The sequence below is a fragment of the Lichenostomus cassidix genome, chromosome Z (genome assembly GCF_008360975.1).
Source record: "Lichenostomus cassidix isolate B80296 chromosome Z, HeHo_3.0, whole genome shotgun sequence".
NCBI lineage: Eukaryota > Metazoa > Chordata > Aves > Passeriformes > Meliphagidae > Lichenostomus > Lichenostomus cassidix.
Genome location: NC_139511.1, coordinates 41,286,208 through 41,311,072, shown reverse-complemented (window position 1 = coordinate 41,311,072; position 24,865 = coordinate 41,286,208). Strand labels below are relative to the sequence as shown.

General features: G+C 38.0%; 1 protein-coding gene and 1 long non-coding RNA gene across 3 annotated transcripts in view; both read left to right on the top strand.

Annotated features, from left to right (window-relative positions):
- FOCAD (focadhesin) overlaps positions 1-24,865 on the top strand; it is an 89,657-nt gene that overhangs the window by 11,643 nt on the left and 53,149 nt on the right. For both annotated transcript variants that reach the window (XM_085043581.1, XM_085043580.1), the window contains exons 6-12: positions 1,917-2,021; positions 7,763-7,864; positions 9,559-9,763; positions 11,938-12,144; positions 12,587-12,674; positions 13,351-13,553; positions 18,857-19,114. In XM_085043581.1, the coding sequence (XP_084899707.1) occupies positions 1,917-2,021; positions 7,763-7,864; positions 9,559-9,763; positions 11,938-12,144; positions 12,587-12,674; positions 13,351-13,553; positions 18,857-19,114 (1,168 nt within the window). The remainder of the gene's footprint in view (positions 1-1,916; positions 2,022-7,762; positions 7,865-9,558; positions 9,764-11,937; positions 12,145-12,586; positions 12,675-13,350; positions 13,554-18,856; positions 19,115-24,865) is intronic.
- LOC146424764 (uncharacterized) lies at positions 2,891-7,315 on the top strand. Its single transcript, XR_014847082.1, has 2 exons — positions 2,891-7,169; positions 7,204-7,315. It is a non-coding gene; the product is annotated as an uncharacterized LOC146424764 (long non-coding RNA).

The window sequence follows — 24,865 nt, the reverse complement described above, 5'->3', positions numbered from 1 at the left end:
GAGTTTTTGTTGCCTAACCACAGAACTCTGTGGGTTTAAAATGTCTGTAGCCTCAGGAGCTCATTAGACTGACAATTTTAGGTTGCCTCTTTTCAGTGCTGATACTTTTTTTTTACATTGACTTAGAATTGTAGTCTGCAGTTCATCATCCTGTTCCCTGCTATATTTTCATCTGTGCAGCTTTGCAACTCGCTGTGAACAGTGTCTCTAAAATAAAAATTAGCAGCCAGTGGCAGCTAGCAGAAATGCATCTGAGCACTGAGTACTTTCAATGCTGAATGGAGTTAGGTGTGTATTTTATTGCCAGAGACTACTCATGTTGTATTCTTGCTTCTCTTCCTTCTGTCACAATGAATTTAGCAGGGGCTAAGTGTGCCTGCTGGATTATATTTTGCCAAGTGTATCAATTTATGCCCACTAGAAATGACATTTTGTTTTGGCAGAGGTGAAGACCTCATGTTTTTCTGAGTTGTCTTGTGTGGTTAACACTACCTGCTCATTATATGTCTTACTATACTGTAACTGGCTCTTAAGACCCAGTGTTTGTTTTAATGCCCCAAGAGTTTAAACTTCGTGGAACATCATATTTATGTGTGTGTTTGTGTGTGTATGCATATATAGGAAATATGTTTACATGTGTAAATACATACATGTGTATTTTCACATGTTTTTAAGATTGGTTTCCAGCGTTCTGTGTAGATTACAATGGGAAAACTCCAGCCTTGTGTTCAGTAATGAAGAAGGATAAATAATCAAGTCAATCTACTGAAAAAAAAAGTGAAACAATTTATTATCATAATCATTAAGAAACTGTCAGAAGGATTTCTGTGTATATGAATGTTTTCAGAAAGTTTTTATTACTGAGTATCCATGCCTGTAGGAGGTGGGGGAAATCCTTGCAGTATGACATGCCTTTGTGTTGCATGTGTTCAGGTGAGTGCAAAGCCTAAAGCAGCTCTTCTCTCCCCACTTCCGGCTTGGGAAATAGGATCAGCAATACAGGAGTTTCAGAACAGGAAGGAAGGCTTTCTTACTGAGTGTTTTATGGTTTGTTTTTTTCCCTCCTTGCTGCACTTAACCAATTAAAGCTGGGAAATATGCTTGTAAATTCCCATATAACTGGCTTTTTCTAGCAATGGAGCATCTAAAAGGTTGTTCTCTGTCTCCCCCTCCCATCTAAAAATCTCCTTCCTCCTCTGTGTTTTAGGTTGACTATATTGGGATTTAGAAGACTGCAGCACATCTACCTGTCAGTTTCTTTGCAGCAGAGCTCTTCTTGTATTCTTCTTGTATGTCTTCTTGTATTGTCAGATTTCAGTATTCTGAGAGCCAGGTGTCACAACAGCCAGTCATTTTAAAGATTACAGGCACATCTTATAAGTGATCCATTTTTGAAAGACAGAGAGAAAACACAAGCCTATTCTATCACTTTTGATGTGGGTCAGTGCTTTCCAGCACAGAAGAGAGAATATAGTACTTCTCCTGTATCTGAACTATAAAAGTAAGCATTCAGTGGTGGGGAGATTCACTGTGGGACTCTCTAGATGTTCTGTGGTGTGCCATACCACCTTATGGAAAAGAGTCTGTCTGCAAAGTGGTGACAAGTATGGTAAAGGTTTGAGAGTTAGAAGTGCTGTTTACCTGTATATTCCCATTCTTGTAATACATGGTAGAAGAAATGCATCAAAAGTTTTAACTGATATGTATTAATTATTCTCCTTGATATTTTGCTCATTATGTGAGAAGGAAAACAAAGGCACATGAATGCACACCTTGCCCAGAGCTGCGTGGGCATATATGAAGAGGTCCTAGAGGAGAACTCCATGTCTCAAGTGTCAATTTTGTTCCTTCTCTTATGTAAGAATCAATTAATGTTGCTGCATACCTGACAGTAACTAATTTCTTTTTGTCAATAGGAATGTGCACGGTTTAGTAAAAACTATTTGCAAGTTAATACAAATTCAAGCTATTCAACTGGGAAAAGATGGAGATGAGTCTGTTTGGAGTCTTTATGGAATCAGGTGAGTTTGCATTACTTCTGTTTAGAAACCATAATGACTTTCTGTGTGATTTCCAGGGGAAAAAAAAGGAAATTAAGTTAATACTGGACTTCAGTCTTGCTCTTTTTTGTGTGTTTTGCCCTGTTCACAGTGTTCAGGTAATCAAATGCTGGCACAGATTGCCCACACAGGTTGTGGAATCTTCATCCTTGGAGATAATAGAACCTGACTGCCTGTGATACTGTGTAGCCTTCACTAGCTGACTGCTTGAACATGTGGGTTAGACTGGATATCTGAGTAGGTCCCTTCCAACCTAAACAAATTTTTTTATCTTGGTTGAAAGTTTTGAGGAGTTTTGTAGTACAAGGATAAGATTGCCTCCATAAGTTTGAAAAGGACAATGGCAGTGTGAAGACTGTATAAGAAAACAAGTATTAGGACTTGTCCAAATACTGGATGATTGCTAGTAGTCCTTTTAATAACTATTTTATTTTAAGAATATGAATCACTTCCCCCTCTCTTGTTTTTCCTGCTATATGGTGATTGTAGAAGTCAAGTTCCTGAGTGTCTTTGCTGTTAAGGTAATTGACATGTAAAAATACTTAGATGCATGTAGAGCTACTTATCTAAAGCTTCTTGTCATGCAATAGCAGACTTTTGAAGAGAACATTGTAGTGACTTCATCCAGCTCTTGAAAAATCATGAGTCAGTACTAACATTAAAAGCCTCCACTGTATCTTTTCTGGAGAACATCCCATCTTGGTAGATGTCATGAACACTTTTATAGTTACTTTTTATGCAATTAAGATGTATCATTGTAGAAGTCTGTAGCTATAATGGTTTACAGCTATAAAATGCATTATTTGAAAGACAGGAATCATGTATTTAATTAAGTGAAATGAACTAGTGAAGAAAAGCGAAGCAGGCTTTGGAGTGCTGTGCGTGTGCTTGCGTTCCTGAAATCCTGCATGCATTTGTTTTTCTGGCTATATCAGATCTTTTTACGAAATCCCTACTCATATAGAACAGTTTTAAATGAAAAGGCAGGTAATGATGATGGAACTATTTTGAAACATTTTTTAAAAGCTTCTGGTAGAAGAAGCTAAGTTAAAGCAACTTCATTCAGCTTTGTGTGAAAAAGAAGGTAGTGGGATGCAGGTGGAATGAAGAAATAGCCTCTACCCAGTAGGGTGTGGAAAGGTTATTACATTTTTTTCCTATTCACCAAAAGAGAAATTGCTGGCAACGTACAGTAAAGGTGAAATTTGGTAATTCAGAATGGTATAAAATAAAGTAATAGAGAATTGAAAATAAGAAGAAGATTTTTATTTAGCCAATATGGATTTTGTTTTCCCTTTTGGTTACAGTTAACTTTAATGAAGGGAGATGATTGTTTGACATAGGGTCGGGGCACTGGCATTTTGAAATCTGACTTCGGTTTTTAGTGTACAGAACAACCTATCTATTCGTTGTTATGTAACAATTTTTGTAGTTGTGCTCTAGAAAGTGCCATTAAAACTTGATTTTTTGGTAAGGAATAGAAGAATGTATACAGTAGCTCAACCAGCAGTAATCTCCCATTACAGTGTTCATATATTATGCTGTCAACTGTGCAAAAGTATTCCATATGGAAATCATCAATGAAGAATCAAAAAGCAACAGTATGTTCTCAAGTGGTTTGCTGTTGTCACCACTAGTACAGGGTCATAAATAAATGTGGTTTAGGCCAATGTTAGTTCTGGACAATAGAATTAGTTTTGTAATACAGCTCCTTGTGATGACACAATATCATGATCAGTTCCTGAAAAGAAATGGAAGAAAATTAATGTCCTGCGGCTTTGTGCATTTTATTATATTGTGTTTGTCTAGGATGGAGTTAGCTTTCTCCATAGCAGCCATCTGTAGCCAGAACAGTGTTGATAACACACCAGTGTTTTGGCCACTGCTGAGCAGTGCTACCTCTTCAGCCCATTGCTATCCCTCAAAATGCCAGTAAGGCAGAGAGCAGTCAAGACCGGAAGGGGATATAACCAGGATAGCTTACCCAGTCTAACCAAAGAGATATTTCATACCATATGACATCATGCTCAGGAGTAAAAGCTAAGAGGAAGGAGCCAGGAGCAGATTCATTATTAAGGTGTTTGTCTTCCAAAGCAGCTACTACACTTACTGAAGCCCTACTGCACCAGAAGTGGCTGCCCATAACATATTGATGGAAAGTAAAGGATGCATTTTTTAATTTTCCTTCACTTTCTTGTCTTGCATTAGATTTTCTCTAGTAAACTGCCTTTAACTTGACCCAGGGAGGGCTCCTGTCAGCGTTCTCAGTGCAGGTGTGTTATGATACACATGTACAGAAAATTGGATATAATTTTTTTCTGAAAGCTGTTAGCCTTTTTTTTTTTTTTTTAATATGAACTAGAACTTGATGTTATTCTTAATGATTCAGCATGCCTAGTTTTACTGTTTTAAAGTTCTGGAGAGCTGCCAGTTTTCTGAATTCAAGATTCAGAGCAGGTAGCAAAATGCTTTAAAAATGCATATTTGATGGAGTAAAGTGCTGTTCCAGCTTTCTGAAAGGACCAGGGTCACATCTGCATACACAGAAACATATGTTGACTGCAGACATTGTTTCCTCATACAGAAAAAGCAGTCTGTCACTGAATTTGTCCTTTAAATCAGATTGGAGCTCTCTTCTATTCAGAGATGTAACAAAAATCTGAGAGGACATAAAACTTGAGAATAATTTATTGTTACCCCTCACATAAGATTTATCTTTCTTTCCCTGAACATTTTGATATTATGAGTGGGTAACCACTGTTGCTTGTTGTGTGTTTTGCTTTATCCTGAACCCACTAGCAGCAATTTAGGGTAGTAGCACTGTAATGTCATTTAAAGATACGTGTTTTACAGTGCTGTTCTAGCAGTTCTTAAGATGGCGTTAATAAACTGCATCTACACACCTCATTTTTCTTACTGCTAATAGCATAATCAAGTGAAACTTTTTTTGGTTCACACAGTTTGTTGTTTCATTATTAATCACTGTTCACTGTGAAGCGTAGCTGACTTTTTTCATCATCCAGTTCAGTGCAGTTATACTAGTTTCAGAACACACAAGATCTGTCATAAAAGGTTTGCTTTTTTTCTGGATAGTAAGCCATTTTAATTTTAGACTTGATGTGTCACGTGCTGCCTTTAGGAAGGTTCCACTGGCTTTGGTGGCATAGCAGCATTTAAATGATGACTGAAGACATAGTCCCTTGATTAGGAAAGGTAATTAATGTTTAAAATATGGCAAAGGTATTAAAATAAGAAGCTGCTATAATCCTGTATGTTTTTACAAGGACTATGTACGTTCAAGGTCCTGGCATTGCATATGGACAGTATTTCTAGCTTGCTGCCTGATAAGGGTCCACTCTATGATCTTGCTGGATTCAGGTGCTAAACAAACGACAGGGTTTTTGCCTCTTGCATGCTGTCATCTTTGGAAAGCTTAAATGAAGCAGTAACCTTAGCATTTCTAGTCTTTGTGTGCAGATTTTAAAAGACACTAACTTTAGTAAAATATTTGCAGAATTTAGGAAGGTGGATATATGAAGAACATGTATGTAAGTTGACAAGTTTTTGAGAAATGAATGTGAAAAGTGACTTGCTTCTAGCCCCAAATCTGAGGCCCAGACCATAAATGTATGCATGGTTTGTGTTCTTAGTAGATAGCATCTGTTTTCTGAACATGTTTCGAGTAGTCCATTGCATCATCTAGCTTTCTGAAAGAACTTCTGTCTTCAGGTTATTTATTTGCCTGAAAAGAAACACATGTCTTCAGAAGAAAAATAATTTGATGAGCAGAGGGAGAACCAATCCAAGAAAAAAAAAAACCCCTGTGTTTTTAGCTTTGTTGTAACCACATAGCAAAGAAAACTAGAGTAATTGGGTATGTAAATACCCTGCAGACACATTTTGTATTTTGGTGGGCCTTTCATTCATCTGATGGCTATGTAAGTCTTTGGTTGTCCTCACGACTAGTCATGTGCCCAGGACTCAAAAAGTGGTAATACTGAGAATGTAAAAAAACTGTGATGAGGAGCACCTCTTTTAGTTTAGGGATATGTCTGCTAGATTATGTTTTTTTCATAAATAGAGTCTTGCTAGGCATAGCATAACTAAACGTTTGTGATTATAGCAGGTAAGTATTACCTAGTTAGCTCAGTTAACGGAAGCCTTAATGTACCATCACATTATGCATTTCAAATTTGCCCTGTAGTGGGAAAAATTAGGTATTTATTCTTTTATGGGTTCTTGCAGATCTCATTCACTTCACCTGGAGCTGGCTTGGTTCAGTGCTCCTTTAGATGAAACCCATATTATATTACAGTGGTTTTGGATATGAGTGTGTCTCAGTGAATGTTGTCTTCTCTAATAAAAAGGCTGTTGGAAATCCTGACTTTTTACTCCTCAGAAGTTTTTAAAGTAATAAATGAAATACCATTGTAAATCTCTCTTAAAAGGCATATCTGACTGTGTCACTCATGTAGTGTCTGACACTGAGACAGTGTCTCTTGAAATATACAACTTGAATGGATGGCTCTCAAATCATCTACTGCTGTATTGGTAAAACTTGCAAAAGGTCTTTCTGGTGTGTTGGTCCTGTGAAGTGCAAAGAAGGTTAACCAAACTGAAGGTGCTGGTTTGCAGCAGATTTATGCTGCCTTTCTCTGTTTGCCTTTCCACTTATATGTATAGCATAGAATGGTTTGGGTTGGAAGGGTCCCTAAAGATCATCTATTTGCAGCTCCCCAGTCCCCAGACAGAGACACCTTCCACTAGATCAAGTTGCTCAAAGGCCTGTACAACCTGTCCCTGACCTCCAGGGACAGGGCATCCCAAACTCTGGGCAGTAAGTTACTCTAGTTAAATGACTTTGGTTTTGTTTCTGACAGAACAAATTACGTACTTCAGGCTTCCCTTCTTCCCAGGTTTTGCTCCACCTGCTACTGTACAAGGACAGTCACTGTTTAAGGCAAGCATCACACTTCTAAGGTGGTGTCGATGGTCTTCAGGCACTGACTGTGGAGGTGGGGAAGGTGTTGGTGATAGATTTTTCTGAGAACAAGTGATTACTAGGCCTCAGTGACCTTTACAAATGTCAGAGGACTGGCATTTGTAAATGTAAAATTTGTAAAGACTTCTACTAGTAAAGTAGAAGTCTCCAGGGCTGGTGGTATGGCCAATCTTTTCCCTTTCATGCTTCTTTTACCATGTGACCAGGGGGAAAAACAAAACAAAAAAAAAAAGAAAAAAAAAAAAAAGAAAAATTGTTGGGAGCAGATTTATAGTGTTAAGTGAGATGATGGTCACCTCAGTCTCCAGTACTGAAGACTCCAGACCTGGACTTGGAAGACTGGACTGATAATGCGTGACAAATGGTTCAGATTTTTTAGTGCGTAGTACTTGGAGCTCACTGCTACAGCCAGCGACTCAGTTGACACTTTGGAGCAGTGAAACAGTGAACCTTAGAAATTTAGGTAATTAAAAAAAAAAAAAAAAAAGAGACCAAGCCATTTCAAATAGAGAGATTTTGTTTTAATCTTGTTTTGGAAGTTCTGAGAAAATAGCCTCTTTTGACAGTGGAGCAGTCTAGGAGTTGGTAAGTGGAGAAGGTTAAATTGTCTATTTCTACAGCTGCACTTATTTTGAAGGTAGTTGTTTTGCATACTTCCTTTCTGTGTTATAGATATAAATGTGATTTCTTTGTCTTTCAGGAACAATCCTCATCCACTCATCACTGTCCTTGAAAACAGACCTGATTGCTGGCCAGTTCTACTACAACAGATAACAGTATTTTTCCACCAGTGTTCAGAGAGGTAAGTGAATGAAAAATTTAAAAAAGCCTAGTAAATGTAGATAACTGAATTGTATCACTGTTACTGTTTTGTTGAATGCAGCTGCAACAAGCACTAAGAATTCTGTCTTTTATGAAAGATACTTGTAAAACTTTATTACACCATTTCAAGGTTTAAAATCATAATATAAATAATAACAATTAAATACTAGTATAATCAACCAAAATCAATTTTATAGCTTTTTATTACTACGTAGATAGATTTTTTAATGGATATAGAATAACTGGTGCAAAATTGGTAGGAAAGCTCTGCAGAGAGATCTGGACAAGCTGGATCTGTGGGTTGAGGCCAGTGGTGTGAGGTTCAACAAGGTTCAAACCTAAAGGCTGTGTCTTACACTTTGGTCACAACAATTCTGTGGAGTGCTACAGGCTGAGGGTAAACTGGCTGGAAAATTGCACAGAGAAAAAAGGAAGGTGCTGGTCAACAGCAGCTGAACATGAGCCCACTGTGCCCAGCTGGCTAAGAAGGCCATGGCATCCTGGCATGGATCAGCAATAGTGTGGCCAGCAGGAACAGGACTAGGGAAGCACCCTCATCACTGGTGAGGCTGCGCCTCAAACTCTGTGTCCTGTTCTGGGCCCCTCATGGCAGGAAGGACACTGTGGGGCTGGAGCATGTCCAGAGCAGGGCAATGGAGCTGGTGAAGGGTCTGGAGCACAAGTCTGGTGTGGAGCAGCTGGGGGTGTTTAGCCTGGAGAAAAGGAGACTGAGGGGTGACTTTACCACTCTCTACAACTACCTGAAAAGAGGTTGTAGCCAGGTGGCTGTCATTCTTTTCTCCCAAGTAACAAGTGACAGGATGAGAGTAAATAGGCCCAAGTTGCATCAAGGGAGGATTAGACTGGCTGTTAGGAAATATTTCATCATGATCTTGTCAAGCATTTTGACAGCTTGCTCAGGGAAGTGATGAAGCCACCATCCCCGGAAGTATTCAAAACACCTGTAGACATGGCACTTGGGGACATGGTTTAGCAGTGGGCATGACAGTGCTGGTCAGACTTGAGCCTAAACAATTCTGTGATTCTAAATTTGTTAATGTATTGACCATCAGCTTCTTTGATTGTTTTAATAATGTTGGGGACAGCCTGTATTCCTAACATGGTCAAGCCAAAAGATTTGTTTTGTGATATTTTACTGGGAAGCCATGTTGGTTAAAACAGTTCCTGTTTCATGTAATTGTTTTAAGACCGTTCTACAAAAACTGGTTAAGTAAAGGATGACTCCTTTTTATTGAAATTACGTTTTATGTGTTTTAAAAAGATATTTCTTAATGGTCTTGTCTGAATACTTCTTCATAGTGGCACATTAGTCTATCATGACATTCAGCAAGGAAAGTCACTTTCTTGAATTGGTGAGGAAAAAACGTAAAATTAGGACTGTTATAACCTGCAGGTGCATATTGAGTAATATTCATGCTTAAATATTGAGTCTTTTCAAAATTGCACTTTGAAGTATGGTTGCTGTGTTGGGTCTCATGACTGTACTTTGTTCTAGTAAATCCAAGGGTTTTTGTGAGATTAGAAATGCCCATCTCAACACCTTTCTGTTAATTGGGTATTTTAAATTTTTGCAGGTAATGTCACATTACTTGGGTTTCTTTGTTAAGCTTTCATTAGAAAGTAGTCACGGCAAATTTATTTCTTGAACTGCAGGGCAGAGCGGTCATGTGTTGGCATAATGGCTTCATTTCTAAGATACCTGTATTGTGAACCATCCCAGTTACGGGAATATGCTGAGCTGCGAATGGGTTTACTTAAGATCTTGCTTCAGCCGCATGGGCCAAAGCACAAAGAAGCACCCTCCATGCTGGAATGTGAGATTCTTCAACTTCTGTGTGATTTGATTCCACACCTGCAGGTACAGTTGTTGCCTGACCCTACCTTTTACAAATAGATGTTATCAAACCAATGATAGTGTTATTATTATTGTTGTCTTCCAGATGCACAAATATAGCATTCTCTTCCATGTTCTGTAGATCTGATTTGATGATAGTACATAAATCTAACAAACTGTCTCTTTCTGGTAGAAGATAAAACTTTAATTGTTCAATCTGATACATCTGCTAAGGCGGAAATTGAAACATGTTTACCACAATTACTTGCATCTAGTTGCCTCAGTAAACATACAGTAAACTTAGAAAAACACTAATGAGAAAATTTTGTTAAATGGCAAGGTATTTGTCAAAACCATATAATTTTAACTTAAAATGGATAATACTAAAATGAAACAAACTACATGAAAAGCACAATTTAAGTACTTGTAGATACTCCTTTCTCACTCGTACAGAGGGATTAGTGGATCTGAAGACAAAATTTAGTCCTTCTGGAGTATGCTGAAGGTTTTGAATGTTTTTTTTCAAGTTGCACAGTGGTACATGAGAGGAGGTAGGGATTTCATCTTTCTTTTTACAATGTTTGTTAAACTTAACAGCTCTGCTTTTCCTCATGCTTTACTGTGATACCACTTAAGCTTCTTTGTACCTATCTACCTTTCCCTTCTTCTTTTGATATTAGGACAACATCTTCAGTTTCAGCCAAACATGAGGTGCTTTGGCCTTATTGCCATGGAGAGAGGGTTCGTTAATATGAATAATACAAAGCTAAGTAGGCTTGTTATAAGGATATTTAGTAACATTTTTCTCCTGTGGCATTTTACTAGAAAAGTCTTCTTTGTACTCATAGCTACCTTTCACACTCTTCTGGAAAAACTATAACCAGTGTTTTCATGTTTATTTTGGTTCAGGTCTATTCGTTGTGATGATGGGTACACGTGGACCTTTTCTACTCACGGAGGATTTTCTTATTTTGTCTCGATTTTACCTGAACTTCAGTATAATATTGTGTTTTGAATGTATGACCAAGCTTCAGACTTGATAACATTTAGCCATAAAAATGAAAAAAACTTACAAAACTAGTTATGAACCCTTCTTTCCTTCATACTTGTTGGCACTTCTTTTTTTTAAACTAGAAACCAGTTGCATATTTTTAAACTCATACTAATACTTGAACATTTTTGTCTTGCCTGTGATTCAGCTTTTGCAAAGGAAGCTACTGCCTTCAAGAAGCCTGTTTGAGGGTCTGTTTTATAATCTGTCAATTCCTTCCTCTTCTTTCTCTGAACCACAGGTTGTTCTTATCTTTCCTTTTAGCATGGCTTAATTTAATCCTCTGTGTAATATAAGTGCTGAAATACTTCCATGTCATTTTGTCTGACAGTGTCAACCAAGCTGTCAAAAGTACAGCTCTTCACCTGTAGACTTTCCTGCTGATAAATTCAGTGACATGAGGTTTTTGATTAGAGCAGATTATTTATAGAACCAAAAGGGAATAAAAACCAGGGTATGCTTAATGCTGGCTCCAGACTTTGGATTGGAACAGTGTGTTTATTTGGAAGTAGAATTTTCAAGAACAGAAGCACTGTCATCCAACACATGGGGACTTTGAGGCAACTTGCTTCTTGAAACCTCTTTAGCTGACTTCTAAGTATGGAGATACTGCTTTTGGATATCACACTTGAGCTGTAGGTTTTTGTGGTAGGTAAATTGCGTGGTGTTCTAGAAGCGAGTAACACCACTGCCTTTCTTTCTTGAGACATATGTTAAAATCTTGTTCATGTTACAAAGGAAATACTGTAGAGTCAGATGTTTCTATTATAAGAATATTTACCTGCTTGATAAAATTGCCACACACTTTTTTCTGTTGTTATAGGAACCCCAAGAGCTGAATTAATTGCTGTGTCTTTTGAGTTGAAAGGGATTTTTCCCATCAGCTACCAAGAAATGTTTTAATTCTTTCACATTTCTCATTTTACTTAAAAATATCAAATAGCAGTTCATAAGTTGGCTTTTATTCAGGGAAGTTGGATAAGGGATTCCTGGCATTAGATTATAAATGTGTTTCTTCAAATATTTAGTACAGTTTGTAATAGAAACATAGCATAGCTAATAGAACTAATTCTGAATTGTGTAGATAGGGAAAAGCAACTAAATCATCGTGTTTTGGCTTTGTTTTGTTTTAACTACCTGTCTGCAGCTTAAAGACCTACTGCAAGTTACAGAGGCCTTGTTTTTCCTGCAAGAGCTGTTCCTCAGCCTACTGCGCTATCCTGTGTTTTGGAGAGTTCAGTTATCCCAGCTTAGTCTGCAACTGTTATGCTTCTGTGAAGTGTGTTTAAATGTAACAGGAGAATGCTCATCCTTGGTCTCCATAATAGAGGACAACTTTGAGCTCTTGAAAGAGGTAAGAGCATATGGGAAAAATGTAAAATAGTTTTTACTAAATTTAAAGAATGTGATGTTTAAGACAGTAGAGACACTTAAACGTGACATTTACTGTAGGTGACCAGTGTTGTGTCAAAAGTTTCTCTTTTTTTTTCTTGGTTGAATACCTTCAGAAGGTAAAAACGTAACTGGTTCTGTATGTATCAGTTCATCTCTTCATATGGAAATTTGTTGAAAGTGAATTACAACAGTTTGAACAAAGCAACAAATTAAAATGTTGTAGTTACTTAGTTAAAATACTACTTTCACACTGTTACATTCTTCATTGCTCTGTTACCACATGTGCACTCACTCTGGTTCAGGAAGATACTCTTTCGAAGTTTTGGTAGTTTCCTATTTGTTCTGTTTAATGGCACTGAGAAACAAAGGAGACTTGGAACTTTATTCTTTTTTCCTCGTAGGTATTTCCAGTGGACCAATGTATAATTGGGCTAGCGCTTCTACTGCTGCAAACTCCAGAAAGTCAGCAAAAGTCTGTCTTGAGTCTAGGTAAAGCTCTTGTGGAAGAGGAATCCGCACTCTTAAAACTGTGTCTTAGTTTCTTCATGCTTATGAAATAAACACTGCATTCCCCTGGAGCTGGATTAGGTGGTGAAATGGGGTTTCTTCCTAAGCCGAATTTTTCCTGAATTTAAAAAATAGTGGCAGTAAAAATGAATTTTCCCTCTACCCTGACTTTTTCCGTTGATACTACTGTATTTTAAGCTCCCTGCTGTCATGGAGCTTCTGTTCCATTTTTTGAGCCAACAGGATATTCTCAGCTGATGTTCGTTCATCCTGAATGGTTTGTTATTACAGGTATTGAGAGCAGGCTTGACAATCATGGCGATATTTAGCTGTGCTTTTGACTTAGAAGTTTTGATTAGTGCAGTTATTCCAGCAAAAACAAAGATCTGTGCTACATTCCACTTTTGTAATTTTTGCTGCCATCAGGCACTTTGCTATAAACAACAGAAATGTGTGGGTCTCTAAATGAGCAAGCACAAAAAAATTCATTTGCCCTTTATATACACATATAGTAAATCTGGGGACCTTTGCTTTGCTCAATTGAAGTGTTTCCTAGAAATGTCTGTGGTACAAATTTCCTAGAAATGTGTAATGGTACAAATGTTCTTTGCTTTTTTTCCTACTTGACCTTTGTTTCTTCTCAACTTGTCTTAAATAGCCTACAAGCTCCTTTCATACTCAGAAACCCAGGACATCTCAGCCACAGCCTTTACTTTGGTGATGCCCGTGCTACAGATCATATCTTCTACAACAGTTGGAGACTGCCTATCAGGGGATGTTTCTGGAGCTACCAGACAGCAGCTGGCTGTAAATCTTTTGGGAATATTAAAGAAGGAATGTGTGAAGGATAAACAAGATTTGGTAAAGTGATAAGGTTTCTTTCTTTTTCTGGGGGCAGGTGGGGGAGGCATTTAACAATTTTTCTGCATTAAGCCTATGTGCTTTAGAAAGATTCTGCATGTGTGATCTTGGGTGTGTGCTGCATTCTGTGGGAATACTTGAAAATATGTATAGTCCGTAAAACTAGACTGCTGCTGAAGTGAATGTTTGTTTGTTTGCTGGATATTGTGTCATTTAGCAAATGAGATTTTTTTTCTTTAAGGGACTGTATGGATTGAAGAATTCACCTGCATTATTAAGCAAGTAACAGGACTTAGTTGAAATCTAACAGGACTTAGTAGAAATCAAGGTTATTTATATTTACTCTGCCTCTTTTAGACTTGTTTATTCTCCTCGTCTCTTTTTCCTTACTGCTGTATGTGACAGTTAGCTACCATTCTTTCTCCCTTGGCAGAAGAGAGTTACAGAGCACCTAAGTGTCAGTTAGCAAATTTTGGCTCATTAACCTGAATCTTTTTATATGTTCTGTTGGGGTTTTTTAGTTTAAGTTATTTGCTTATGTCCCACTTCTCTGCCATCTATCCATTCATCCCTGCTGTTCCAAGGACTGGTGGCAGCAAATCTCTTTGATCACGACGTGCCTAGCGCTGTGGTAGCTAAACTCCCTTTCTGCTTTACACTCCTGTTTTGTGTAAGGGAGGGTGTGATGTGACAAGTTGGAGACAGATCCAGTGCCAGTTCTGAGTTCTGCCATGTGTCCTTGTCCTGGAATCCCCCACCTACTTCATCTTCTATTTCTCCACATCTAAAAAGGCAAGCCCATTTGTATTCCTAATAAAAAGTAAATTTTTTTAAGTTCACAAAAGCTTATACATCTTAGTCTGCTCTGAAAGGACAGATAGTGGGATGGCTGTCAGTAGAGCACACTTCCTTCTAGTGGGACTCACTGTGTGCTAGCCTGTATAGGTGCCACTAGAGGTTTATTTCAGTGAAATGTCTTTGAGGCATGTCAGTCCTCTATTGCCTGTGTCACTCATCCATGTGGTTTCTTTTCTGTTGTGTTTTAGAAGCTATTTTGATGTCTTACAGGATACTGTTTTACTGTGCAACAAGATTACAGTGCATTGTGTTATACTGGCTTCCTGTAACAGAACTTGCTTGTACTGATTCAGGGATTCTCTTTGCTTCAGAAAATTATGTGAAAGCTTTTCTGTTAAGGATTTAAACAATTTTTTATGACCAACGTTTTCTGTTAGCCATGTTATACTGAAGACAATGGTCGTGCTTAGAATTCTCTAACAGTCTCTTCACTTGTGTCTCACTGATCCTTGCAGAGTTCAAAGCAAGTAGTATGGCAGATATTTGGTAATTCATGGTTTGCAGTGTGAATGGAGAGACAATCATTTTGCGTGATCATTGTTTATAATAAATATGCCAATAACCTTTGGTTCTCAACTAAAAGATTAAAAAATGTAGATTCTCTTTAATGGCCCCATTATTATAGCCAATTTGTGTTGTAGGAGCAGATCAGTGCTGAGAGAATAGAATCTTGATTGAGTTATCCTTAGGCTTCCTTCACACTGGAACTGGGCACAAATAGAGGTAGGAAAAAGAAAGCAAATACTATGTCCACAGTGAGCAAACTTTGAAGAAACATGGTGAAGTTATGGTATATTTTCACAGAATCACAGAACAGCCCAGGCTGCAAGATAATCTGGTCTAGCCTTTCAATTGAAAGGGAATCTAGATGAGATTATTTGGTATCATGTCCAAACACGTGCTGAAAATGTCCAGTGATGGGAACTACACCATGTCGCTGGAGAGGTTGTTCCAATGAATGATTGTTTTCACTACCAAAAATGTCTTTCTTGTTATTTTGTCCCTGACCCTCTCCCAGGCATCTTGTATCCCATGCCCGTTGTATTCTCCACGTGGCTCTTTGTGAAGAGAGACCTTCTGTCCTCTTAGTAGCTGCCCTTCAAGTACTGGGAGACAATGATATCCCCCTTGAGCTTTTGCTTCTGCAGGGTGAACAGACCTGACTCATGGCACTCCTTTGGATGTTCTTCAGTCCCTGCACATGTGTTTTGGAGCTGTGGGGGCCAGAGCTGGATGCAGTACATCATGTGCAGTCTGACAGGTGCTGATAAAGTGGGATGGTCACGTCTCTCTCTGTTAGCAGTGTCCTCACAGATGCAGCTCAGGATCCCCTTTGCCTTGGTAGCTGCAGCAGTGCACTGCTGGCAGGTTGTCTGTGTGTTGTCTGCCAGGACCCCCAGGCTCCTCTTGGCAATGCTGTTCTGTTCCACAACTCACAGGTTGTAGCCTGGCTGGGCTCTTCAGTTGTGCCAGCCCAGGAGCAGGACTCTGCTCTTGTCTTTGTTGGCCTTTACACAGCTCTTGTGGCCCAATCTTTCAGCCTGTCCAGGTCTGTGAAAGGTGTCTCTCCCTGCTGACATGTCCACCTGCACACCCAGCTTAGTGACACAGCAAACGTGGTGAGGGTGCTTTCAGTGCCATCGTCCAGATCATTCATGGAGATGTTACAACATGGAGCCCAGTGCTGATCCCTGGGGAGCCCCACTTGTGACAGGCTGCCAGCCTCAGTAAAATACACTGATCCAGAGGAAAGGAGGTATTGTGAACCTCTGTCTTGTCAGCATTATCAGTAACTTTTTTCCCTGCCCTGTCTCTGTTTTCCCTGGGCTTCTGCTTAACTGCTTATGTATCTGATCAGCCATTTCTTCTTGGTATTTCTGGCAGATTTCAGTTTCAGCTGAGCCCTGACCTTCATGTGTGCAACTCTGCAAGCCCTAGCAAGAATCTTGTAGTCCCCAGTGGGTATTTGGCCACCTTTTCATTGAGTGTATGCTTCTTTTTTTTTTCTTTTAACAGCACTCAAAAGTTGTATGTTCTTTAATGGCCTCTTTTGGTTTTTTGGGGTTTTTTTTTTGCGTTGATGGTAGTGGGGAATTGTTCCACCTTCAGTGCTATGATTTTGAAGGTTAGGATGGGGCCAGGCCTTCATGTATGCTTTGCCATTGAGAGATTTTATGTATGTATGTGTATACACGTGTGTCTGTGTGTATATATATATATCTGTATATCCATATATCTGTGTGTATATATTTTTGTGTTGACAGACTGAAATTTTCTACCTAACCTGCTTGAATGGAGTGCAGCAATAAAAGAGAATTGTGATCATAGCTTGTTTTCAAGCAGATGAAATAGAGGGAGAAGGGAGTGAGTACAACTACGTAACAAAACCTTTTGGGGATGTTACGTGGAAGGGGAAATATCAATGTAGTATCTCAGGCTCTAGCAATTTTAGCAGTTTTCCTGAGCAGTTAAAAAAATATAAAAACCAAATGACAACAGCAACAATGCCACCACAAACACCAAAAAAAACCTCACAAACAAACACCCCTCCAAAGAAAACTCCAAACAACTAAAAACCTTTTATGGTCTGATCTTGATTTCAAGACCTGTTATCTTCTACAGGCAGGCAACTAAACAATACCTGGATTCTGAAGCTCCTACTAGCTCACTGTATGTTCTTGGATAAAGTTCAAACACCTTTTTCAATAAATGGCAGCATCACAGCTATATCCAGAAGAGATTTTTGGATCCAAGGGATCTTGCCAGCCAGAAGAGATCTTTAGGTTGCTCGATTTTTTTCCATACAGTACTTGTAATGTCTAAGTAGTGGAATAAGGTAATTTTAATGTTATTTTTAAAAGGTAATTTAAAATACAGGGACATTCTACCTTCCATTAGCCAAAATAAACTTACATTGAATCAAACAGTGTGATTACAATGAAATTCTGCAGTTTTAATTAGAACAGCTTTTTCCACTCAAAGTCTCTTTTTCCCTAGTTATTTAAAGCTTAGTGGACCTGACCCTTTTGAAGTCTGAATTCAATTTTTAATGTTCATTTGCAGACCTCTTCTCAAATACTTTCTTTACATGATCTTTATATAAATGTTCTTCACCTGACTACTGCCTGCTAACTACTGTCCTGATAATGGAAAAGTATTTTCTAAGGAAGCAAAGATTAGTGCAAAAGAGATGTCATGTCTTGGATTAAACTTTCCTATTTTAATAAAAAACTTTGAACTTTATTTACAGGATCTTTAAAATATGTGTACTCTCATGTATATAAAAATCCGACTTCAGAGGATCCCTAATTTGTATTTTGTGCAAATATATTTTATTTATTTTCCTGCTGCTAAATGCTATCTTCCACGACTGCAACTCTTACCAAAAAGGTTATGTTTCTGTAAGAAGAAGTCTATGGAGGAGTGGAGGAAGATGTTGGAAAATTCTTTTAATTTTAACACAATAGTATATGATCCCTATATTCCTGGTTAATACTTCATTTTGTACCCTGCAGTTCTTAGTACAAATGCCAGAAGTTACTGTGGGCTTGTGTTAACTTCCTATGTCTGTGACTAATAAGTTGTGTTCCAGCTAATACTGCCTTGTTTGTGTTAGTGATTAATATGTACTAGCTGATATCTTAGTTTTGAGAACAGCAGTTGTGCCAGAGCAAAGAATGATAAAAGTACATGACTCAATGATGTATTTGAGGTACTCTCATGGAGAAAAGTTTCATCAGAAGATCCAAAACCATATCCAAACAAATCCATGGAAATAGTAAACCTATATAGATGTATTCAAAAATTTGATGAATATGTATTCCTTTCAGGAAGACAACCCAGTCTGTTATGTTACTGAGCATGAATGCTTGAATGAGAATTTCCCATGCATCCCATGATGCTAATAAAGTCACGTCAGCTTTCTAACCTAACAAACTGGATAGAGAGTTTGCTTCCCTGATTTCAGTGACACAGCTACACAACATTTTGTTTTGTGAAGCAAAGCAGTTAAACAAAAATATGTTAAGTCAGTTGAACTTAAATTGTGGTGTTAAGTGCTATTAAGAGTTTAGACAGTTTTCTAAAAATAATGTAGATGATAGTTAAAATTCTGTGATTATCCTGTCATTGTCAGAAACCTACGTTTTTAACATACTCCAGAATTACTATGTCCATTTTAATGAGGAAGTGGCCACTGCAGTTACTAGCAAGAACAGGAGTGATGGATGTCAGATAAAATGGGAACTCCTGAGCAGGGAATTACCAACCCATTGAAACATCCATAGTGCAAGAATTCATATAGAAGATTTCAAAGAAATGTATTACAGTTTATTATTTATAGTTATTGAATTGGGACCATAAAAAATGGTTTGGATGTTATGATTGTTCTTTAATGTTGTCTTACTTGTTTGATTGAGACTTTCATTTATTTCACTTCTTCTTAGGTGTCCTGCAAACTCCTTTTCCCCATAACCAGCTCTTACAGTTCATTGTATACAACCTGGAAGATCATGGAGCTCATGAAAGAGAAGTCTGCAGTTACTAAATGGTTATCTTCAGTGAAGTCACTGCTACCTGTTAGCACTCAAGTCCCTGCCCATGTTTTTCTTTTATTGGCTTATCTACTGATCCAAGAAAATGGCGACAGTCTTCGTGACGTACTGCAGGCTACTACAGAAATAGCCAAGGCTGATTGTTCTCAGGTAAAGAGACTTATTTGTAGCGGTTGGGATTTTTTTCATGATTTGGGTTGGATTTTGTAGCCTGAGAGTTGTAATGCTGCAACAGCTTCATGAGCCTAGGTCCAACAATTGGCAAGGCTGTACATGCATTCGCAGTAGGTACAGTATGGACCTATCCAGCAAAAGTGCATAGGTGGTCAGTGTGTTGAGAGTGTGCCCTCTGGTTCCTAATCTCACCAGCTGCTGGCGGCTGGACACTGCAGTTGCTGATGCAGACTGCCCCTCATCCTGCACAGACATGCGCACATGTATACCCTCAGCTCACTGGTATTCACTTCTGGTGTGTCAGTTAGAGCAAAATATGTATTATGTCTGTGTTTTGGAGTATGTTTTGGTTGTTTAGACTTAGGAAGGAGACATACTTATTTGTTGATGCTGTCCAAGAAGTATGAAAATACAACATGAGGAAGCTGAAAAGGGACTACCAGATCATTTCTAACTTCTGGTGACCTTATGAATTATTGTCTGTGTTCTTTTGTGGTTACTGGAAGACTGCCAAGTCCCTTGTGACATCTTTGCTCTTGCTTCTTAGAAGTGTGTGCCTAGTCTTTTTCTCTTCAATACTGAATTCAAGCTGGAATTATACAGGATGCTTAAACTTATATAGGTAATATGGAAAGATAAAGGGGGTTATCTGGAAACTGTAACTTAATGCAGAAGGCATTGTACAGAAACAACCATAACTTATTTGTAAAATAGGGATGAGAGAAGTGTTGATTCAGTTTTAATTTATGCCATAAAGAGAGGCTTTATTCTCTTGGGTTTTTTTTTAATTGCTTTCTTCTCGAAGAGTTTGTGTGTTCTACAGCACAAGAATTACACTTTTGACTGTATTATTTAGGTACATGGTTGAAAGCTGGTAACATAAAAATCTTACTGTCAGGAAAAAAGAATCCTTTCATAAGCAGACAGGTTAGAAGTAGGATGGTTTTGCTGGAAGATAACATGTTTTATCTCCTACACGCCATTTAGACCTCTTACTGAGAGGATGGGTGAGGACTAATCAAAAAACGGGAAAGAATGTGAAACTTAGAGGTAATGAAAACTGTGATCTGACTATGACAGTGTGATTCTAAGCCAGCAGTCAGAAATGAGTCTTCCAGGTATATTTCCTCTTGTAACTGAGACAGGTTTTTGAGGGAAGATGCAAGGCTTAAGGAAACTTACAGATGCTTTGTTGACCACTTTTTTTTTTTTTTTTTTTACAAAGTAGTTATTAAAACTTTCATTTTCTCATACTTAATACTCACTAAGTATGAGGCACCTAACTGTGTTCAAAGGTCAGGAGTAAGAAAAATTAATTGCATTTCTGTGTAAAAGCAAAGCTGAGATGATGTAGAACCACCTGAGTATCTCTTCTTTAACTTAGTTTTTTCTTGAAAATGTTTGTATAAGTCAGCTTTCAAAACTATTATGAGTGGTACACCTCAATTATGAGTAGTTTGACACGTCCACTAAATAGTTTGTAACCAGGGATCCAGGTCCCAGTCCTTGTAAATTAATTAATTATTCTCTAGGAAGGGGATTGGTAAGACATACATCTGCCCTATTGTAGGAATGTTCCTTTGACTTCTGATTCAAACTGCTGCAAGTAAGGCAGTTTTCTTCTCGTGCCTAGCTAGCTGTGTAAAATCACCAAGATAATTTCAGGTCTTAGAGTGAATTTCTGGTTTTGTAGCCTGTCTCTAACTTGTTTTGTTGCATTGGGTCTTTGAGTTGTATGATGAATCAGTGGCATATTACAGGAAGGGGAAAGGAATAATGCTTTGTTTATTAACTATTTGATGTAGTTGTTCAAAATACAGTTTAACAGTCATACAAGAAAAGGAATAACTTGCTGAAAAAATATTACTGAAGTAATATGGTATCTGAGCAGAATGGCCTGAAGTCTGACTGTAGGGAATGACTATTGTGAATTTCACTGGATTAATCTAAAATAGCTCCACTGACTTTAAATGAACAGGTTCAGAGACAAAGCACAAGTCAGCAGAAATATGAAAGCTTTAGACAAGTACAGGGAGAGTGATTTACCCTGAAGCTGTTCATGTGTAGCATCATGTGAGTGGGTTTTTCTACTTTGTTGTTCTTATTTTAAGACCAAGCTTTTGTTCACCAATACAGTAAGTAAGATTGAAGGACACATCCTGTTGAGATAACTATGGTGGTCAGACTACTTTAGAATTGAATTTAGAATTTCAGGCTCATGAAAATGTCTTCCCTGGCACTGGGAAGCGAATGAGAACATGAAGTTCTGACTTCATCATATTTTTTGTTCCTTTAGCAATCAGCAGAAGTCTATGTGAATTAGAAACCATTGTTTAAAATGCAGAACTCAAACCCTGATTTGTTGATACTTTCTTACTGGCTCACATTTTGTCAGCTAATAAGGCATGTAGATGGAGAGCTTTTAGTTTTTTAAGTTACTGTGGGCTTTAAAATACTTTTCTGCAAAATATGTAACATAATCAGATATCCTTTTAGTTGTATCACATAAAGCAATCAGTATAATTAGTAATACAGCAGATGTTCTGCTGAGTAGTATTTGAAAATTTGGTGTGGGAAGAATAGTGTGCTTCACTGGGATGATGTTTCTCTGCTCAGTCCTCAGTTAAGTGCAGCCAAGGACACCATATTCTCCAGTTAGCAATATCTGATGCATTTCCGTCTTTTTAATGACGTATTTTACTCCAAAAGGTTTTAATGCTTTGAAACTTGAACTTACTGTCTGGCTTATTTGAACTTGGTATCACCTGGCATCTGTCTTGTCTCTGACAAGTTATTTTAGTTCTGAGTCTGCTTAATGGCTCCACAGAGATTATTACAGTGTGCCACTGCACTGAAAGATTATCACATCATTTCTTGCAGGTCCAGTGCTCTCTCTGAGGAAGGAAGAATTACTGTACACTTGTCTCATCTTTCTCTCGCAGTAACAGTACAGAGAGCGAAAGCACTGAAGCTCCTGAATGGAGGAAATAACTGATTACTTTAATAAACTCAGTTGGCAATGTGATGGCAACTATCACTAACATATTGTTGGCACAGTTATACTTCAGGAATTGCTCTATTCGGTTCTGTGTTTTATTCAGTTCCACATAAATAAATGGTTCTTTATAAAAGATGGTGAAAGTAAGTGGTTGGGATGTAAGTTTAGAAAGTGAAAAACCCACCACCCATTAAATTTGTTAGACATTTTGAGTCTTCAATTCCTTAGGACACCTTCTCAAGGATGCAGTGCAAGATGGTGTGCAGCACCAGTTATAAGGCTGTTCTGAAAAAGAAGGAAGTCAGAGTACGGGTATGGAAAGACGAAAACAGAAAGTGGCTGTTAAGCTGAAGCTTATTTTTAAACAGTCACATCTGTATTAACTTGAATCTGTTCCTTGGTGTTAGCAGCACTTAAACAGTTAGTTTAAAGCCAGATATTTGTAGCAGGCTTAATGGGTATATTCTGAATTCTTTGAATCTTTGAATAATGTCCAAATCAAAGTAAACTTGGGCTAGAAGACTTCCGCACTTAATGTTGTGGAAGTTAAGCTAAATATCTAGAGGGCAAAATTAAGACATGTCTGCTTTGGAGCCAGACCTGTACTCCAGGCTATATATAGCAGGATGTACAGAAATGCTGAAATGTCATGGTGAAGGTCATAGCATAAGAAGAATTGTGTGGTGGGGGGTCTTTTTGTTGGTTTTGGTTTTGTTTTTCCTTTCAGTGATCTAGCTTGTCAGGAATTCTGGTGCTAGTGAAATTCTGTTACTTTGTCATTCACAGAGGGTCACAGTGGTTGCAGCTGTGGATATTGAACTGAAAAGCCACAGGTGACTGCCATGCAAAATCTGAAGAATTTTGTCAAAACAAAACGCAGAGAGGAAGTGCATCAAAAATGCTACCCTCATTGCTTTCATTTTTGTTCCAACTCTTCACAGAGTCCGCTAACAGTAGCTCCCATTTTCACACTGAATGTTGCTTTTATAAGGAGTCTGTTGTTGCTGAAGTAAACTGATGGAGCACTTAAAAAACATTGCTAGGTTTAAAAATAATTACCATGATTGATCTTGCAGGCATTGTTCTGGTTATGCTGTATTTTTGTTTTGCGTTGTTTGTTTTTCCGTACCCTCTCCATGAAGAGAGGCTGCAGAGTTTTTCTGTACATGTATCTCCTCTTTCCCCACTGAGTAAAAGCCTTTTCATGATGCAAGATTAGTCATTTTATTAGATATGTTTTTAGCTGAGGCATTTGGAGTACTGGTTCTGGATTTTCACTGTGGAAGGAAGTCTAGAAGTATTTTTTAAAGGCTGACGATGAAGAGTAGTACATGGGCTGTTACGCTTTCTGAAGTCAAATTGCAGCAGAGTCTGCAATGGCACATGCTGTTCATGAAAGACTTAATACATGCTTTCTAATTGGATGAATTGTCTTGTGCAGAAATTATTACACTCTGTGAAACCCTTGCTGTGCTGCAAGGGGAAGAAATTAAATCATCTGACTGAGGTCACTGGTGAATATAGGACAAGATCTATTACTGTTATTTGAGGATTATGAGCCTGTAGAGGACATGCATTCTTTTATGGTCCTTCAACAGCTAGAATGAGCTATTTTAGTGGTAAATGACACCTTCTGAGAAATTAATTTGAAGACACATTATTTTCTATATTTGGGGTTTGGGAGCGCATTAAAGCCCACAAATGTAAAATACATTTTTATATGTGTAGAAAACATGTTTAATGATATGTTGAATTGGATTTGACTTGTTCAGGTGGTGCTTGGTGCTTTGCTTTTTGTTTGTTTGTTGGATTATGTAAACTTTAGTGAGTAGCTGAAGGGAAAAAATCATGTCATAGTCAGAGCTTGTGGACAGATTCTTCATAATTGTAACTTGTTGATTAGGATCCTTTTAGAGTACATGGAATTTTTGAAAACTTAGTTTGTGTTTTCTAAAAAGTGCTTCTGATTTTTGAGAGAAATTTATTTTATAGTTTTATGAACAGAAATTTAGCTAATTTATGCACTTATCTGAAAAGCTTGTTCCTTTGTTTGTCTGCGTTGTCCAGTAATTTTTTCTTGCTCATTGAAGCAAAAAATGCCATATTACTGTGTACTTTCAGAAACCTTCTCATTTCACTGTCTTGCCTACTGGACAACTAGGTTGATGGTTGATCTGCCACAATATAACCCAGAAATGGAACCTGCTATCCTCCCTTAGCTTGTGCTTTTGAAGAAGAACAGCTGTCCTGTAGCTTAGAAAAGGGAAATCAAGCCACCAAATGTCGGAGAATGCTTCTCAGGCGTATTTATTAAATAATATCATTTTGTCACACATGCTTAGTTGTATTTTAAAAGGGAGAGTTGTTGAGAAACGTCAGCATCGTTTTCGCAATGAAAATTAGTTTTAAAACCCAAGAAACCCTTCTTCAGGTTGCTAATGACAGACTTGACCTAACTCCTGCATCCTCTGGTACCACGGGGAATGCAGAAGGCAGTGTTAACAGGCAGCATGCCTCCCACTCTGAAGCTGGTTCCTGCCTACTGCAAACTAATGAATTGTTGTTTCAGCTTTGTGGAGCTGTTACACCCTTGATGAAGATGTAGCATAAATTTATTATTGAAATTAATCCCAGTGTTATTTATCCATTATATGGTGGAAATGGAGAGAGGAGCAACTTTGCTGTACGAGAACATTTTGGCATTTTTCCTAATCTTAAAATTGAAATAT